Raw genomic sequence first — 18,233 nt, 5'->3', positions numbered from 1 at the left:
TGCTAACCTAGTTGATACTGATATTTCTTCCTTCTGTCATGGTTTGACTGGATTAGGAATGCTGCAGACACATAGAGAGTTTGCTGTGCATCATAAGAAGTGAGAAACTCACTAGTACTCAGTGACAATTTTTCTATCATTTGGGATTTCAATTTTGGTATAAGTACTTATTAGAATGTGATAGAGTGAAATACATATTGTGCACAGAAATTCAATGAAATTATTTTAAAGATGGGCCGAATGAGTATTATGCCTTGTTTGGCCTTAAATGATGCTATGTGCTTTCAAAATCAGAGCTGGGAGTGGTGATCTCATTTAGCTTTTAATCAAGTTGCTGTAGGGTCAAAATTAATTAATATGTTGCAAATTCCAAACCTATAGCAGAAATAAAGCTTATGCTTATAGAAATATTTAATCCAGATCAAACAAAGATTCCTGAGTGATGCAGAACACATCACGGCGTTTGGTAAATTTGTTGCAAGATTAGTTCCTGATGATTATTTTTCTATTCCTGCAGGATTTAAAATTCACACTTGCAATTTCTAGATATTATTTTCACTTTGCAGATGGGTAACTGGGCAGGAAGGTTTCAGTGGTGTGCCCAAGATGTTGGATGAAACAGTGAAGGCTAGAATTGATCTGCCTGCATCTGATGCTCTCTTCTCTCTCATCTGGTTGATGGAAGCTCTGCCTGGGTGTACGGTGTAGGATTGTTGTTTGTGCTGATGTCTTTTCCTAGCAGTCAGATGCAGGTTTTGGGCAAGAATATTGAGGTGACAAATCTCATCTCTAAACTATGAAAAACTAGAGTTTTCCATGTCTTGTTTTGTGGTGCTGTGCAGGGGCATGACACACCATCATGTACTCCAGCAGGGAGCACGGAGGGAGAGAGCAGAGTCATTAGAAATGGGAAATGAAGGAAGGGGGTAAAGGCATTACCAGTTAATTGTAGAAGACATTGCTTCATTTGTATGAGCCACTGTTTGAATATATTCTGCACTTGGAAGGGATAAGGTGACTTGGTCAACAAGGAAAGGATTTTGTATTAAAAGTCAGCCTAATACCTGTTATCTTTTGTTTTGGGTATCTTCTAGCCAAAGGAATTAATAATGTAGTAATTGCTAGATTTATTAGTTGATTTTCTTTGTTATTTAAGTTTTGGGTTCAGTTTTATAAGATGTAGGTACTTAGTCCATAATAGAGTTAATTGAACTTGATTTGGTTTTGTTGCTGACAGAGAGTTGTTTGGAAGGACTCTGCCAGGATGTTGTCAATCTTTTAATTTGTTTGTTTTTTGGCTAAAATGGGTGGATTACTTCAGCACCAGAGAGGCAAACAACCTAAGGACTGCAAAAAATGTAGGTAGCTTTGTGTGTTAGTAAAAACTGCAGGAAATATTGATTGGATTCAGTGTTGTAAAATCCTAGAGTCTTTTTAAAACTGAACTCATGATGAGCTCACTATTGAATAAACACTATAATAAACCAAACAATCTACTAGAAAATATGTTTTTTATAAAGGCAGCTTTATATAATGATCATTATGTCTGCCCTGATTATTGTGCATGTTTGGAAAGCAGGCAAAAAAGGGAAACATTTGTTTCCCATTGTATGTTTGAACTAAATGGTGTCTTCTACTGCCTGCTTTATATTCCTCTATAGGTAATTTTAACAGGACCAGCATAAATTTATGTCATCTTCAAATATAGAGGTACAGGTTAAAAAAGCTGCAGAGGTACAAAGGTCATTATAATTAGGTTTGAATGAAAACATCAGACTTTTTTTTTCTAAACTAAAATAGAAACAGTTGACTGCATGTTGAAGGACTGTATAGTGTTTATCATAGTTTAAATAACCCCAAATGCTGAAGTATGAAGTATTCCTCCCCCTGTTCTGTTCTCCAGGACAGGTAACAAAATGGTTATGTGTCTCAAGCTTTCAGGACTTTTTTATCAATTACTTTGTTCTCAGGCAGAAGATGAGAAAGAGGGGGAGAGTTTGATTTTCCTGGTTATGAGACCATCATCTTTCAGAAACAGATATTTCTTTTATTAAAACCAGAAAAACACAAAGGTTCATATTTGTGATCCATAAGGATCAATGAATTTTCCACAGTTGTCAAACAGTTCTTGTATTTTGTCACACGCTGGCTATATTAATGCAAGAGTGCAGGGGGGTAACTGTCATCTTCTGATGGTCCAGTCCGAATTTTACCAGAGAGGGGTGTTTTCTTCTTGCCCTGCTTTGCAGTTTCCTGCTTAGCATAAAGACAAGGAGAAAACAGCACAGGCCCTTGCAGATCCCTGGTTTCAGGTTTTCTGCCCTTAGCACTGTGGGTCCATCTGCCTTCGTCCTCTCTTCTGCTTCTGGCTCTCTATACCCTTCACACCATACTTCTAAGTCAGGACTTTGCTTTTCAAATAAGCTGTCTCTGAGCAAGTATCCTTTTCTTTGTATGTGAGAGCACTTCCCTAGAGAGCTGAATGCTGCTGATTACTACATGTGAGCATGCACAGCCAACAGTTCAGAAGGGTGATTAGGTTAAAAAAGAAAACTAAAAAAAGAAATCCCACATAGCAGTTGAGCAGGATGCCATAAATGTCTGTGGAAGTTACCTTACATGGAGCACACATAAATTTCCTTGAACTTCTTTAGAAAGCTTTTCTGAAAAGTAAGATTACCGTGAATTCTGCTAGAATTAGATAATCTGGAGATCTAAGATGGATCGGTTTCCTTTGAGGTCCAGCTAGCAGAAGAGTGTGTGTGTGTGTGTGTCTGTGTGCATGCTTGTATGAGTACAAAAAACTACTTTTCTCATCAGTCTTGTTCCACTTGTAGTGAACTCCATTTCAGAGATCTGAACATTGCCTTTGATTTTTCCTACAGGTAGTCAGCTCAGAACTTAATTCAGTCTAATGCTGTGTTTATGATAAATTCTTACCAGTGTCTGAAGTAGTTGTTCTGTGTTGTTGACTGGACAAGTCATTGCCCCTGTTAGGAGCAATCACATCCTTTGAAACACTGTAATGAGCAGTGTCTAATGAAGAAATGCTTATGCAAATAGCACAAATAGCATATATGTCATTTTTGTTCACAGCGAACTCAGACTAACTTCTGTCTAATAGTGAAACTGGAGAGCTTTTCCACCAGCCTGGTCTATTGGCCCCCTTAAACCATTAATGTTAGAGTGGTGGTTTCAGCTCCAAACAAAGTTTTTGTTTGTTAACATGTGCTTTGCAACAAAATGGCTTGCTAATTGTATGGTATAAAAAAAAAGGTAAATTTCACAATGAGGCGCTGTAAGTAAAACTGTTGGTAGCACAAAGTAGTAAGTACTGGAAGAACTAGTTGTATGCAACTGTGAGTCTAGTTGGAACTGTAATATGAAGAGGCAGAAAAGTCTGTTCATTCTGTATGGTTTGGTAAATACTGATGTGTGTGTAGTAGGATGGAAATTATGCTTTGTATGCTGTACTCTTTCGTTTAGAAAGGTGCACTTTAATTTAGATCCTCCATTTGGTGCAGGTTACATTACCTCTTCCTGGCTGGATTGTCCTCCTGCCTTGTGCAAAGCTACTGGAGCACAAGAAAAAAAATGCCTATCAAGAGGAAATTATGTATTTAAATAAAAGAGTTTGAGCATATTCCATGTTTTAAAAGCACGCAGTTGAGTCCTTGGTGTTCCTTGTCATTACTGAACTGCAGTGCTCCGTGCAGCTCTTTATATTACCCCAGGACCTGTAAAATGGAAGATGGGAACAAATGTACTTAGTTTCTCCAGAACTTGCATTTTCTGGAAGACTAGGATGGCAGTTCTGTGTTTTATTACAGTGAAGATTATTGAATCTGTCACATTGTGCCATTATTTAATGGTAAAGTCACATCTGCTGCCATTAGTCAACTCCTTTTGGGTCGAGAAATGTTACTAGTGGGTGTAGTGACACCACAGATGCAGTCTACTTTATTATTTAAACTTCAGTTTCATTAAGTTAAAATACCTTCTGCTGCAGTTAGACTCTTGCACAGCTTCTGACTATTCTGTGAAATTCAGTCACATAAAGCTGTAAGCCATAGGGTCTGATTAAGTAGGTGTAGTGTCATTTAAACACACATACATTAGTAAACAAGTACAGGATGTAATGCAGAACATTTATTTTTAAATTTTTATTTAATTGCACAAAGTTACCTAAACAGAAATGTAAAAACCGAATGCAAGAATATGATTAAGCTGTTTCAGGGTCATCCATTCTAAAATTCTTGTGGTTTAATAGTGATGCTACTTTAAAATTGACCTTTTTTGTTGACCTCATGTTTTATTCAATGTATTATATTTCAGAGTCACATCTAAAATTTTTTTTCTCTCTCTTACAGACTGGACTTTGACGTTTTTTTCATGAAAGAGGTTTCCAAGTAGTTGTCTTATAATAACTTTGAGAAGGAGTTCTATGTAGCTCTTACTTCCAAGAGTCCTGCAAAAATGATTACTTCAGATTTGCCAGTACTACAGTGAGTATACACTTCTTTCTACACTTGTAATCTTGGCTTTTAAAAAGGTTAAAGTAAACAGAGAGGTGATTGTGAGGAGAAAGCACAAACTTGAAAGAAGTGAATGTTACTGTGACTGTTCCAGGCCTCCTGTATTTTCATGTGCTGAAAAACTGTAAAAAAAACTGCAAAACACTTAATCTAAAAAATACTTCTTTTTCTGTATGGAGATTTAACTTCGCTGTGCAAAGCAAAACAAGATCTTTGCTACTTTTATGTTTCTGAATGTTGTAAGATTTCAGCAGCATGTATTGGTTTTGCTCTTAATGGACCATATTGTGTATTCCAGTTGTGTACTTTCTCACACCACATTGCATATTCCAGTTGTGTGCTTTCTTAAAATGAGCTGAATTTATTGTGCAGAAAGCCTTTGCCTGCTACAGTTGAATATAGCAAGTGGCATGAACATGTTTTGGTCCTGGGAAATAGGAGTGGCTAATGCACATGGGAACATGGCTGTGCTTGGATAAAGTGAGCTACTGGGAAAAACAGAAATCTATAATAGGAGCTAGAGAGTAAATCAAGTAGAGTGAAGAAGGAATTTTAGAGACTGGAAGTTCCTCCTCTCTTCACGGGGTAGGGAGAGACCATAAAGTGAAGAAGTGAAGAAGCTCATGGGGTGAGGTAATGACAGGGAAATAACAACAGACCAAAGGGGCTTGGCTTGGAGAAAATTAATTTATTGCTAATCAAAAAGGATTTGGATGATGGTGAAAAACAAAGGCGAAACCTACCAGGTGTTCATTCTACCCCTGCCCTTACCTCAGTTCACCTTCATCCTTTCATCCCACCCCATCCCCTCACGCCCCCAGTGTGGGTGCCCAGCCCACTCCAGCATGGGCTCCTATCACAGAGCTCCCCACCGTCCCCTCACAGGAGCTCCCCACCATCCCCTCACAGGAGCTCCCCACCATCCCCTCACAGAGCCCCCCCACCATCCCCTCACAGAGCCCTTCTTTCCCTCAGAGCCCCCCGCCATCCCCTCACAGAGCCCCCCCGCCATCCCCTCACAGAGCCCTTCATCCCCTCAGAGCTCCCCACCGTCTTCTCACAGGAGCTCCCCACCGTCTCCTCACAGGAGCTCCCCACTGTCCCCTCACAGAGCCCCCCCACCATCCCCTCACAGGGCCCTTCATCCCCTCAGAGCCCCCCACCATCCCCTCACAGGGCCCTTCATCCCCTCAGAGCCCCCCACCATCCCCTCACAGGAGCTCCTCACCATCCCCTCACAGGAGCTCCCCACCATCCCCTCACAGGAGCTCCCCACCATCCCTTCACAGGAGCTCCCCACCATCCCCTCACAAAGTCCTTCATCCCCTCAGAGACCCCACCATCCCCTCACAGAGCCTCCTACCATCCCCTCACAGAGTCCGTCATCCCCTCAGAGCCCCCCGCCATCCCCTCACAGAGCTCCATGTGTGACCACTGTGCTGCCAGTGCCAGGCACCTGTGCCAGCTACACTTGGTAACTATCTAATGTTAGTTTATTTTAGCTTGGAACGTTTTCTAATTTGGTTTTTTTTTAACCTTAGTTATCAGGGTTGAGTGGCATTCGAAGCTAAGATTTCAAGGCCTGTTATATAAGAAACTGAATGGTTGGACAGTTGAAACCAAATTTGTCTGACATTAATAATAGCATGCTTTTCATTACAGTTTTCACTTGTATTTTTAAAACCTCTTTAAAAAAATTTAGTTGTGGATGAGTACAGGCTAAAGCTGGGGATGACCTTGATGGGCAGCGCTGAGGCGGGGTGTCAGCCTGAGGGGATTCTTGTTAGCTTGAGGATTAGTTGTGGAAGAACATTTTCTTGGTTCATATTTCCTGGATTTGCCACATTTAAGCAGTGAGGGAATGTTTGTCAAATATGCCAAGAACAAAAAGCTTGGAGAATCTGTGATGGTAGTGGTGGGAAAGGGATATTTGCATTTGCACTTCAAGAACCCAGGTGGACTTAAAAAGTGAATGGAATATCACAGAGTTTAAAGTTAAAAAGTGCATATTAATGGATTTGGTAACTACACACCAGCTGAAAAACCTGAGGGACTTTAAATATAGTGGCATATTCTTTACTCAGAACCAGTGATATTAAGCAAATCAAAGAGTGAAATAAAACATGAATGTTGTTTTTTCTGGTAAAGTTGGGAATAATTTAATGCTACTCTGTGAAGTGTTGGTGAGATGTCATCCTCAACAATACATGTAGTTTTGATTGCTTTTGAATAAGAGGAGGTCTTTCAATTTACACAAAACTCAGTATAATTTGCACATAAAAGTTTTGGGTCTCTCCTGAGGGCTCAGAAAGAATATTGGCTAGTGTGGATGAAGTATCAAAGGAAGTGATAAATTCTAATTCAGAAGGTCCCAGCCAGGAAGAGCGCTGGCTAAGGCTGAGGAAACCTGAAACAATTTTTGGGCTAGGGGGTATTAGCCTCACACATTTACAGATATGGGAAGACACAGTCCAGTTCCACACAGAAAACCAAGGTTTTTCTAGCTCGTAAATGAATTATTTGAAGGATTATATAATCTTCCATTCCTGTCCTTAATTTCTACTTCTTTTTTGTAATCTTTTTGGCTACCCTCTTTAAAGAAACAATCCTAAAGCCAACTTAATATGTTAATATACATTGCTTAGGACCATATTATATATTCTCTCCCAAGTTATTCTTTGTCAAGGGAACATGAAAGGAGAATCTTTAACCTTTCTAGATTCATAGAAGTGGTTTCAAAACACAGTAAAGACAGGATTTCACTTACTGGTGTTTCAGATGCTTGGAGAAATCGTCTGGTGTATTTGATCTGTGTGACAGGTGTGAATCTTCTCTCAATGACATGGCTCATATTTACTCCTTAGATTTTTTGAAGATCGACCATGAGAACTGATTCGTCCATGATTCATGAGCCTGTGCATTTAGCCATTTTTCTTCATGAATGCTTTTTTCACAAGGCTGAATCTGGTGGTAGCAATTACTGAATTTATCTCTGCCAGAATGTGAGCCCCTCAGCAAACAGAGATAAAAACTTAGAGAAGTGTTTTGGTTTCTTTTTTTTACAAAACCTGATACATAAACACAGGTTTTTGCTGTGGTATGTTTTTAAAGGGGCATGATCTATAAACTCTATAGCTAGGGCTTTGTGGAATAGTAGAAGAAAGGTAAATTAATTTTAGTTTGTTTTACAGAGATGTGAAATTTACTGTGTTAATGGAAACATGTTTTTCAGAAGCATGACGTGGTCAGGGGCTGCCCAGTGATCTGTTAATTCTTCATTAACATGGATAGTGTCAAGGATTAGTAATTATAACTCTAGAATAATATCTGGAGTTTTTAGAAGGGATCCTGGAGTTGCTGCCACTTTTCTAGGATGCTTTAGTCACCACAGAAACCAGAAAGCAAAGCAGAATATACCTGAGCCCTGAAAAGAGCTTATCGCTTGTCTCCTTTTCTCTGCTCACCCCTATCTTGTAGGTTCCCGCCCACCTCTGTCAAATTCTCTCATGTCCCTGTCATTTCAAACGAGTCTTAAGAGAGGAAAGGTTTAGCTTTAGGCACTTCCACCTCTCCTTAGATGAGGCAGGTTTCCTTAGGCTCAGGTTATCTTCCCTCCAACTGCTTCAGGAAGGATAAATTATGACTAAGACAAAATTTCCCCCTCAGGTGCCTAGTCACACACAGTGGAATGAGGATAGGATAATTCTGGTCTATTAAGACGTGGATAGCTGCCACCAGATAAATTACTTCTTAACAGTTCTGCAAGATGTGTAGGGAATGAGGGAGATGGATGCCGGCCAGCTGCTTCTCTCACTGAGTGTTACAAACTGTCAGAACTGCAGGCAGTTAGGAGATGCTGTACTGCTGCTCTGAGTTCAGAAGTAAGAGAAAAAAGGGGCATGTGTGTGTACCCAGAGCAAGTGCAAGGCTGGGACAGAAGCAAGAGGCATTACCTCCCCAAGTGAAAGGGCTCCCAGCCACACTGGAAGGGCCTTTTCGTGTAGGAGTTTGTTGATTCAAACAGAATTCCTTGCTGCTTGAAATTACATTTATTTTCATATGAAACCAGCTAAAGACTGCAGGTTGTCCTTAATCCTGTCTCCTTACTCCAAATAATGTGAGGACTGAAGGGAATCTAGTTTTTGATGTTTTCCCCTTGCTGCTTTACATATATTCTTTGCTGGAAATATGTTTCCTTTCTTCCTCACATGTTGTTAGGGTGAGTTTTATTTTGTTTAATTTGAAACATTTATATTCAAGCTGCTTGTCTTGATCACCTTATTATCAATGGAGAGAAAACAAAATTTATAAGACTTAAACTGTCTGACCAGTTTTCAACACTGACCTTAGCATGAGGTACCTTGTACATTAAGATTTTCTGCATTGCAAATGTTTCTAATTTAGATTAGATGAATCTCACCCTTGGTACTAATTTATTGAGCTTTTCCTAAAAAGGGAAATGGCCAAAGAGACTTCCAGCAAATTTGAAAAGTTTTACCAGAAGAATAGAAAATTATGTTTAAGGCAGATCTATTTAAGGCAAAGAACAGAAGGTGGTTAATAACTTAACTGTTTCTTTCATATGCAGTATTTGGAAAGATTTGAAATTTCCAGAACTAAATAGACAAATTTATTTGGAGGTTTTGCTAGACCAGACTGAAGCTGTATAGGAAAGTCAAATTCTCTGTGGAGTAGTTTCATGTGAAGTAGTAGTAGAGTGTAATTTATTTATATAGCTCTGGTGTTTCAAGGGAAGGGTTTGAGCTGTTTGCCTAGGAGGATTGCTGAATCTGTTTTTAATAGAAATTTTTATCCTGATGATCCTAGGGGTGCAAGTTTAAAAGCTAGCAAAGCACAGATTTCCCCAGGAGTGGGGGTATTGTTTAGATACACACACCATGCCTGAAACTTTTCCAGTAAGGATCTGAGCAGACCAGAGATAAAAAAAATTTTTTTTTTTTTTTTTTTTAGAGAGAGCAATAGAGAATCGTTTTAATTTCTCTCCAGCAACAGAAGGGAACAAATATTTTTTATGGGGTTCCTTACTTCTATATTCAGAATCTACTAAAATTACCATTGTGAACCAATGTACATTTTTGTCAAATTGACTTGCAGTGTGATGAGGTATTTGAGTAAAGGCTAGATACATCCATCTGCATAAGCATGTCTTCCACTGTAGTTACTGCATTGCTTTTCTCTGCTGTGGCCCTAATCTACCAAACAATTTTGAACTCCGTTTGCGGTATCTTTTATTTGATTTTAGTATTTTTATATTTTTGCGTGTTTTTCCAAACACACAGCTTGATACTAAGTTTTTCAAATTTCATATTTTATGAAGTGAAAAAGCTTCTTTTCAATTGTATCACAACAAAGCTGCATTTTCAATATTTTGTAGAGGTACTGCATTACAAGCATGTAATTTGTGAACTCAAATGCACTTGAATAGTGGCTTTTCATCTAGGGTGCTTGATTTTCTGGGATGTCTAGAGTATTTAGAGATAATCCACCAAAGTTACTTTCAGTAAAAGAGATTCATACATGTTCTGCATTCTGGCTTTTGTAAAAGATTCTGTGAACTCCTTGATGTTTTTCTGCTTGCAAGTAGGAAAAGGTAGGAAATCAATGTCTTAATATTAGAAATTCATTATAGTTCTGCAGAATTATTTAAGTGACAGCAGACCTAGGCAATACAGTAATTTCAGTAAAGAGGAGTATGAGAACATTCCCAGTTCTGATACAGTGATATCTTTCTGCATTATTAAATACCTTTCTTGGTGATACAACAAATCTGTGAAGTATTCCCGATCTCTAGAGCAAAATACAAAATAACCCCCAGACAACCTGGAAGATCTGTGTAGGTCTTGGCTTGCTGGAGTTTCTCAGTTTCGCTTGAGCAGATCACTAATGCTGCCATTGATGTTTGAAGCTGTTAAATATGGAATAAGTCTGGTTTTCACCTTCCCTTTGCACAGGTTGTACAGCAACTGAACTCTTTTCACTTCAATGAAATTATTTTGGATTTAAAGAAGTCTATGGTTGTAACTACACTTGACCCATCCTTGAGTAATCTAGGACATTATTAGTTGTAAATGAAATTTTTTAGAGATCTGGTGCACTGGTGGTCTTGCACAGTAAAATTAAAGCCCACCAGTAGCAAGTGAGGTTTTGCATGTGAACTGCTCTTGGGTAAGATCTAATGCCTCAAAAGATCAATTAAAATGTGAGTTTCTTCAAGCAGCCACATCTATTTGGAAGGCAGAGAAGTACCTCTGCGTCTGGCTGGGAGGGGTTGTGAAAATCGGAGGAATTTGATTTTTTCTTATCATGATCTTAACTCTGAAATGGCAACAAATGAGAAATTATTGTTCGGGCTCCTCTGCTAACAGGAGTTGAGCAGTGTCAAAGCTTTTCCATTGTACAAGCAAAAATATTTTTCTAACTGCAAAAATTATAAATGTCTTCAGATCAAAGGGAGTTTTTGGGTTTGGGCCTCACAGTCAGCATGAATCCTCTTTATTAACAGCTGCCCAAGCCCCTTGTCTTGGGGTGTGAGTGAGAGCGTGGTGTAAGCTGTGTGGAGCCTTGTATAACTGTGCTAATGATGAGACAGCTGGATTGGACTCCACATTGCTCTTGGGGCCTTGAGAGCAGCTCAGAAGCAGCTACAAAGAATAAAAGGAAGTTCTTGGTAGTGAATGCATTGTAGGATTGATGAATTGAGCATATGCTGGGTAATACAGCCAGTTTTGAAGTGTAACGTGTTTTCAAATGAAAATTAATTTAAGGAATTCCATTCAATAAAATGACATTGCAGCCAATGAAGAAGGAAGGCCTTTTGCCAGGGCTAACAATGCTCTGTCCTTGGTTTGCAGAATAAATGGGGAAAGCCTTTCAATGCCAACTTTTTTTTGTTATTTATTTGTTTTCTGTCTCAGGACTAAGTATTTAATTGGTCAGTTACAGACTACTTGTTGATTTCAAATAATTTGAATTTTTCTAATGTTTTTCCACCCTAGGGATTCTACAAACGAAACTACTGCACATTCAGATGCTGGCAGTGAGCTTGAAGAAGCAGAAGTCAAAGGAAAAAGAAAAAGGGGCCGTCCCGGCAGGCCTCCAGTATGTGTAATTTGTTTTGCTTTTGTTATGCATCTATGTAATTTATTTTTGTTTTGTTATGCATCTGTTTATAATTGACTGCAGACTCTTTTTCATCTGATCATCTTGTGGTCACATAAATAGGCTTTTAATGAGTCCTATGTCAGACTTTATGAAGACTTGTAGTATGAAATATTTATCAAATTGATGTGCAAACAATGTTTGGAGTGTTTAAAAAAGGGCATAAAAATGATCTCATAATAGCTATTAATTTTTCTTTTGCTAGCTGCTTTCATGAACAATACAGTTTTGTTATTACTGTTGTTACAACATTCTTACAGATATGAGAATAACTTCAGTAAGTACAGCCACTTTCTTCTTGAAAGTTGTAATGGACTTCACGTGACAAATGACATTTGAGCCATCTTTTTATTACTGATAGTCTTTTAATGTGAATAGAAGAATTGCAGCATGATATTTACTAGATTCCTGAGAAAATCTATTTTAGAAGTCATGTGATTGACATGCACTGCATTCTACTTACAGAATGGGAGCTCTTCAACGAATCCTCTGGCATAATGAAGTAGGTGATAAGGTTGTTTTTGTCCCTGCTTGGCCTATCAGTAGGAACATACAGAAACAGTTCCCTATTACACAGGGTATTAGGGAGGCTTTCTCTCTTATTTTCATTTATTTTATAAAATAGCCAATTTATTGAAAAATAAAGGGAAAGTTCTGTGTGTCATGTTGTCCTTCATCTTGGTTCTTGAAAATTATCAGTTTGGCTCTTTTGGCTGTATCACTTGAAGTACATAGTGTGGAGTAAGACTTGGTGGGAACTTCTCTGTGTTTGTTTGATTCACCTCTTAGTGTTGCTCTATGAATAAAGTCACAATATGAATGTGACATCTATATAGCACTAGTAGATGAAGATGTTTTGTTGTTTTTTTTAACCCTGAGGGCTTTGATCCTAAGGCTTATCTCAAGCCATGGGCTTGGTGAGGCTGTAAGAATGGACAGATCCATGTGTTCCTCAGGCATGCTGGCCAAGCTGGAGCAAATTCCTCTTTACGGTTGGTTTTCAATTTACATCACAGTCTCTGGACTTACTCAGGGTGCCAACATTTTAAATCCTGGTCTTTTCTAGGCATGTTGTCTTCCTTTTTGAAAGCTTTTGAACACTTTCTTATGATGCATGTATTCTTCATCAGATAAATGGATTTGCTCATGAACATGAAGCCTCTTCAGAGTGAGCCTTAAGTGTTTAAAGAGAACAGCTTATCTGTTTACATAGCTTGTAAGCAAAGGATAAAATGAAAAATTATCTTATGAATACTTCATTAGCAAAGCTATAGGGTTTTGTAGCTCTAATTAAAAAAAGCAGGCTGGTGCAACCTGATTGCTAACCCAGAATGTTGTCACAATATAGGAATTCAAGTTATAGCAACACTAGGGGTGGTATTTTGTACCCAGCCCACACTCACTGGAAGAGAAAGGTGAAGGTTACAAAAAGCATTTCTCATTCCTCTGCTTCAGTTTATTAGTATCTCCTATGGGAACATTTACTGAAGCACTCTGCTGGTCCTGCTATCAGGTTTCTAAGGGAGGAATTGCTCATTCTGCTTAGAACAACTCCAGGCTCATTAGGTATGTATGATTGTCACGTGATGAACGTGCAGAGGAAGCCAGCCATTGCTTCATTCACAAAGTGATGGGCTGTGAGCTGCTTGCTGCTGCAAGACCTTAGGGTTATCAAGAGAGATTCTGTGGAGGCTTCAACTTAATGCTCAAGAGGAGTCAAAAAACCCCAAATCCAGTCTTAAAACTTAGAGGAAGAAAATAGAGAATGAAACAAGTACGGTGTCCTTTATAAAACTGTAGCTTGTCAAAATTTGGAAGAATTTTCTCACTTCTACTTTCTCTTTCCCTTTTGACCTCCATCCCAAAATCTCAGGAAAGCATATATTAGGACTGGAAGAGTTTCAGAGAAGAAAAACAACATGGTCATTTATGGAATGGGACTTAGCAGATCTCAGTGCAACCTCCTAGTCAGAGTGGGGCAGCTTTGGGATCAGACCACATTGCTCATGGCTTTTCCAGTTTGATTTCGAAATTGAAAACTGCCAAGGCTGGAGACTGCACAGCTTCTCTTAGGTGCCTATCCATTTTACTTCATGATAAATTTCTCCTTTGATTCTTCTACAAAAAAAAAAAAAAAAGCTCCTAAAGCAAAAAGTCACTCAATGTCTAATGTCTGGAGGAGAAATGCAAAAATGTTGGAAATGCTAATCTAGGCAATTGAATTTACAGCATTATTTGATGTTAAGAGCCAGGGACTTGGTAATTGTATTGCTTTAGCAAACCGTGTTGCTAACCCAGTCACTTCCCTCAGGAGAACTGCCTGGTTCTTACAGGAGGTGCAGCTGTGACATTCTGCCCCCCCAGCCCTGACTCTTCACTACTGTGGTTTTTGTTTCCTTCACAGGTACTACCTACCTTTACTGCCAGATGTGAAACAGATTGAAAGGTTTAGTTAAGTTCAGAAATGTTTTTCATAACTGAGATTTAGCTTAGATGATTTTCATTTCTGTTGTAGACCTGAAGAGGGTAGCCCAAAGGCTCTTCTCATTTCTGTGGCTGGGAATTTTTTCTAACTAAAATATGCTCTAATAAGATTTAATCTCTTCCTGTAAATGCCGATTTGTTGAAGTCCTTAGGCCACCACAGCTACAGTGGCACATCTGCCATAAACATACTGACCTCTTTTGGAAAGGGACTTTACTTTGTGCTGCATGATCCTATTACAGAGCTGCCTGGAATATATTCCAGCAAATATATGTATGTATTTTAAACAGGTTTCTGCTGAGTGTCACAGAATGGACTTGACTTTTTATCAGAAAGATACACTACTACAAGAGGATTTTCCAGATTGTTTTCCAAAGAAAGACATTCTCTGCAGATTTGAGACCTTTGTAGGAAGATGGTGCTCATTTGAAACACTGCTTTTGTAGCAAATACCTCTTCAGTTCATAAAGAACTGTAATGCTTTGGGGGTGCCTTTACTTTCTAAAACACTTTGAGCTAGTTGATTTTTAGGATTTCCATTCAATCCAAGTCATTCCATTCTAAAGCACTGCTGTTTAAGTAGCCCCTTCATTTCTATACACTGTTCTAATGAGTACTTGACTGAGTAGTCTAGAGAGTCAATTTGCAAATAGATTAAGTGCATTGGTCTTGCAGAATATCTCTCAGAATCAAACCTGACTGTTCAGAATTCCCTGCCCTTGCTGTGCGTTTAGCAGGGGCTGCTCTAGTGGCTGGGGCTGGCTATTGGCCAAGTACCCTCCTAAGCACTGAGTCTCCTAGAGCAGATGCCCATGGAGTGACTGGCCAAGAGCTGAACCTGTCCAGCCAGTGGGATATTGTGGTGCACATGTTTGTGATACCATCTCGGTATGTATTTAAATGAATTCTGGGGATCTATTTAAGGAGTGAATTTTAACAGTCCTCTCCTTGAATCTCCTGAGTAATACTGGCCAAATTGCCCTCTCTGCCTGCTACATTATTGAAATACATGGGTATGGATGTACTCTCCTGTTCTAGGGGATTTGAAAGCACAAGGGCTTATGATGCAGTGTAGCATTCACATCAGTGAGCTCAGGCTCAGATCAGTTATTTACCCATCCTTTTTTGTCTCCTCTTTTGGATCAACACTTTGTTCAGCATTGTTGGCATGCTTTATTTTAAACTGCTCATCCTCACTTTCCCAGGAGCTCAGAACAGCCTGGCTTAAACCTCAGCTGCTGGAGGTTGAGGCAGTGAGAGAGATCCCTGGCTGTCTTTCAGATTTGAGGTAGGAGTAGACAGTTCTAAACTCTAATTCAGAGTACAGGGAGAAACATCAGTTTGTCTGTTCCAGAGGTGGCAATTTGGAGATCTCTGCTGGTTTCTCTCTCATTCATACTCAGAGTCACCTAAAACAAGATGAAACAAGGCACTTCTGATGCTTTTGTCCCCAGAAAAGCCTGTACAATTTTCCTTTCAGGTCCTTTTGTAGATTTTGGTATGGAGGAGACAGACCACAGTGCCTTATCTTTGCATTCATATTGGAAATTTTAACTTTGCAGCAGATTCCTGGTCTTATTTTATCTTGCAGTATAGATGTTAGATACAGCAGGGGATTGAGTTTTGCTTCTAGTTCCAAGTCATACGTGTCCTGATTAATAACGGAGGAATCCTCTTAGAAGAATTTCTTTTCATAGCAGTGGAGGTTTGTGGTTGGTGTGATTTACATCAGTGTCCTGTTTCAGCTTGCCTGCTGCCTGATGGTTTAGATCTGTCCCTTACAAATGAAGGAAGTCTCTAGGTCAGTAGAAATGCAGTGCATCTGTAGCATCTTTGTGAAGACTTTTCTATCCTGTTACCTGTAGCATTAGAAGTTTTCTTTTTAAGCTTTTGATGGGATGGTTCTTGTATTTTTGGCAATCTGTTCATTTTTCTGTGGAAAAAAATCTTTTTTTGGTACTAAATGCCTCAGCTAGAAGAATTGAAATTATTCAAGCATTTATAGTGTACTCTCTTGATTCTTTAAGATGACTTTTAGAACTCTTGATAGATTTTTAAATAAGGGTGAAAAATAGCACTACCACTCCCCAACACTCCTACTTTTTTCATCCTAAACTGCAAGGGCTGCAGCTGAAGCAGCTCTGGATGCACTGGGTGTTAGGGGACATGCACCTGTCTTTATTTGTAGGATGAAACTTTTCACAGGTAGCACCTTGTTTGTTTCTATGACCAAAACAGCCCACAGGACTGTTGGAATCCAAGAACTTCTCCCTGGATAACGGTGATGATGGTATGAGATGTGTCATAGTCTTTTTTTAATCAGAATTAATCCATGAGGACCTCAGGCATTACTCTTCTTTTGCTTAACACAGGCTTATAACACAGAGCCTCTTGAGGGGCTAATGCCTTGGAGAGGCAAGTTCTTCAGTCTTACTCAAATGGAGGTTACAAAGCTTCTACCACTTTCCCTGGGAAATGGGATATTTATTCCTCTGACTCCCAGTGTGAATGCACATACCGGTCATTGTTTCCAGGTGGTGTGTTAGGTGGAGTTACTGACTCTAGGACTTTATTTCTTCATGAAGTGCATCACATCAACTTGGGGTATGTTAATGTAAAACGTCAAGCCACCTTCACTTTTTTTTTTGGTAGTGTGTGAATTAATTTTCACTGTATTACTTGATTTTACAAATGTGTGTGAGTTTATTTTCTTCTTGGTAATTTTAAAGACATGAAAGGAAAAGTATTATGTAGCTAATTTGTTAGAAAATCCTGAACTGTCATCATTCTAGTTTAATTGCAGTCAAGGTGAGTATTTTGTTTCCTGTTTGCATTTGTTGAAGCCTTAAAGCAACAGGTAAGGTATGTGACAATCAATACGGCCATTTTTGGTTGTTGCTTCTGCGGCATATTCTGGAACTTCTGAATTTCCTAATGCTGGTGTATATAAACCCTAGGGTTTTGTTGTCACAGATTTCAAAAATCATCAGTAATTTCTGTTTCATTTTGACATCACACCAGCCAAGCTGTCCTGGGTTTTGGAGTGAAATCACAAATGCAACTGCTGCAGCCTCACAGCTCCATGCAACTTTTTTTTTTTGGGTGTGATTAAAAAGCCTCAAGCATTCTTACCTTGTCACGCTGCTTTATCCTTTCCTTTGTCAGTCCTAATTCCCCCACTTCAGGATGGAACTTTCTGGCTGAAAGCTATAAAATGGTGTGCAAAAATAATGATTTCTCCTACTGTTAGGACTCAGAGATTCTGTTTTTCCTGTGTCTTGTTGAGCATTAGGTGGATCCGGGGGAGGAGACCTGCTACATTTTCACTCTGATCTTATTAAGCATTTCATTTTAGAGCTGTCAGTGATAGTCTGACAGGTTTACTGGGGCTGCCTTAAGCAGGTCTATTTCTGTGTGGAATCCCTTCATGGCGTTAGAGAACGGGTTCTGTTTGTTTTTGGTTTTTTTTTCAGAAGGATCACCCTTTCCTGTGAGTGTGTGTGTCTCTTTTCTGGGATGCACTGTTACCTGTGCCTGTCATCGTCAAAAACAAACATAATTCTTAGATTTGTAGCTTTTGCAACTCCACTTCTAAGAGCACCCTGCCTTTGGAGATATGCCACAGATGTTCTGTATTATGAACGAGTCTTCTCTGTGTTTCTGCAGATGTACCAGTCCTGCCTTTTCCTTCACTTGCTCCGTGGTGGTAGAGGATGTCTCCATCCTGGGATAGAATCATAGAATACCAGGTTGGAAGGGACCTCACAGATCATTTGGTTCAACCTTGTCTGGCAAAAACACAATCTAGAAAAGATGCCCTAGCAGCCTGTCCAGCTGAATCCGAATTGTCCAATGTTGATGAGACCCCAGGTTCCCTGGGGAGATGATTCCAGTGGCTGATTGGTCTCTTTGAAGTAGCATTTCCTACTGAACTTTGTGCTCAGAGGGAGGAAACTGTATGGAGCTCAAACCTGTCAACACATGGCCTACAAAGTTTCTTGATGTAAATTCAGAGACATTATGTGCAAATAATGT

At 39.3% G+C, this 18,233-nt stretch overlaps 1 protein-coding gene across 5 annotated transcripts in view; it reads left to right on the top strand.

Annotated features, from left to right (window-relative positions):
• The window catches only part of STAG1 (STAG1 cohesin complex component), a 156,584-nt gene that overhangs the window by 34,442 nt on the left and 103,909 nt on the right, over nucleotides 1–18,233 (top strand). For all 5 annotated transcript variants that reach the window (XM_014258288.2, XM_014258289.2, XM_088061319.1 and 2 more), the window contains 2 exons: nucleotides 4,371–4,505; nucleotides 11,552–11,654. In XM_014258288.2, coding sequence (XP_014113763.1) covers nucleotides 4,477–4,505; nucleotides 11,552–11,654 — 132 coding nt within the window. In that variant the 5' untranslated portion in view covers nucleotides 4,371–4,476. The remainder of the gene's footprint in view (nucleotides 1–4,370; nucleotides 4,506–11,551; nucleotides 11,655–18,233) is intronic.

The sequence above is a fragment of the Pseudopodoces humilis genome, chromosome 11 (assembly GCF_049639895.1).
Source record: "Pseudopodoces humilis isolate 2021_Gansu_Grassland_sample_001 chromosome 11, ASM4963989v1, whole genome shotgun sequence".
Taxonomy (NCBI): domain Eukaryota; kingdom Metazoa; phylum Chordata; class Aves; order Passeriformes; family Paridae; genus Pseudopodoces; species Pseudopodoces humilis.
The sequence above is the reverse complement of the archived record's forward strand: the minus strand, read 5'-3'. Positions and strand labels throughout refer to the sequence as shown.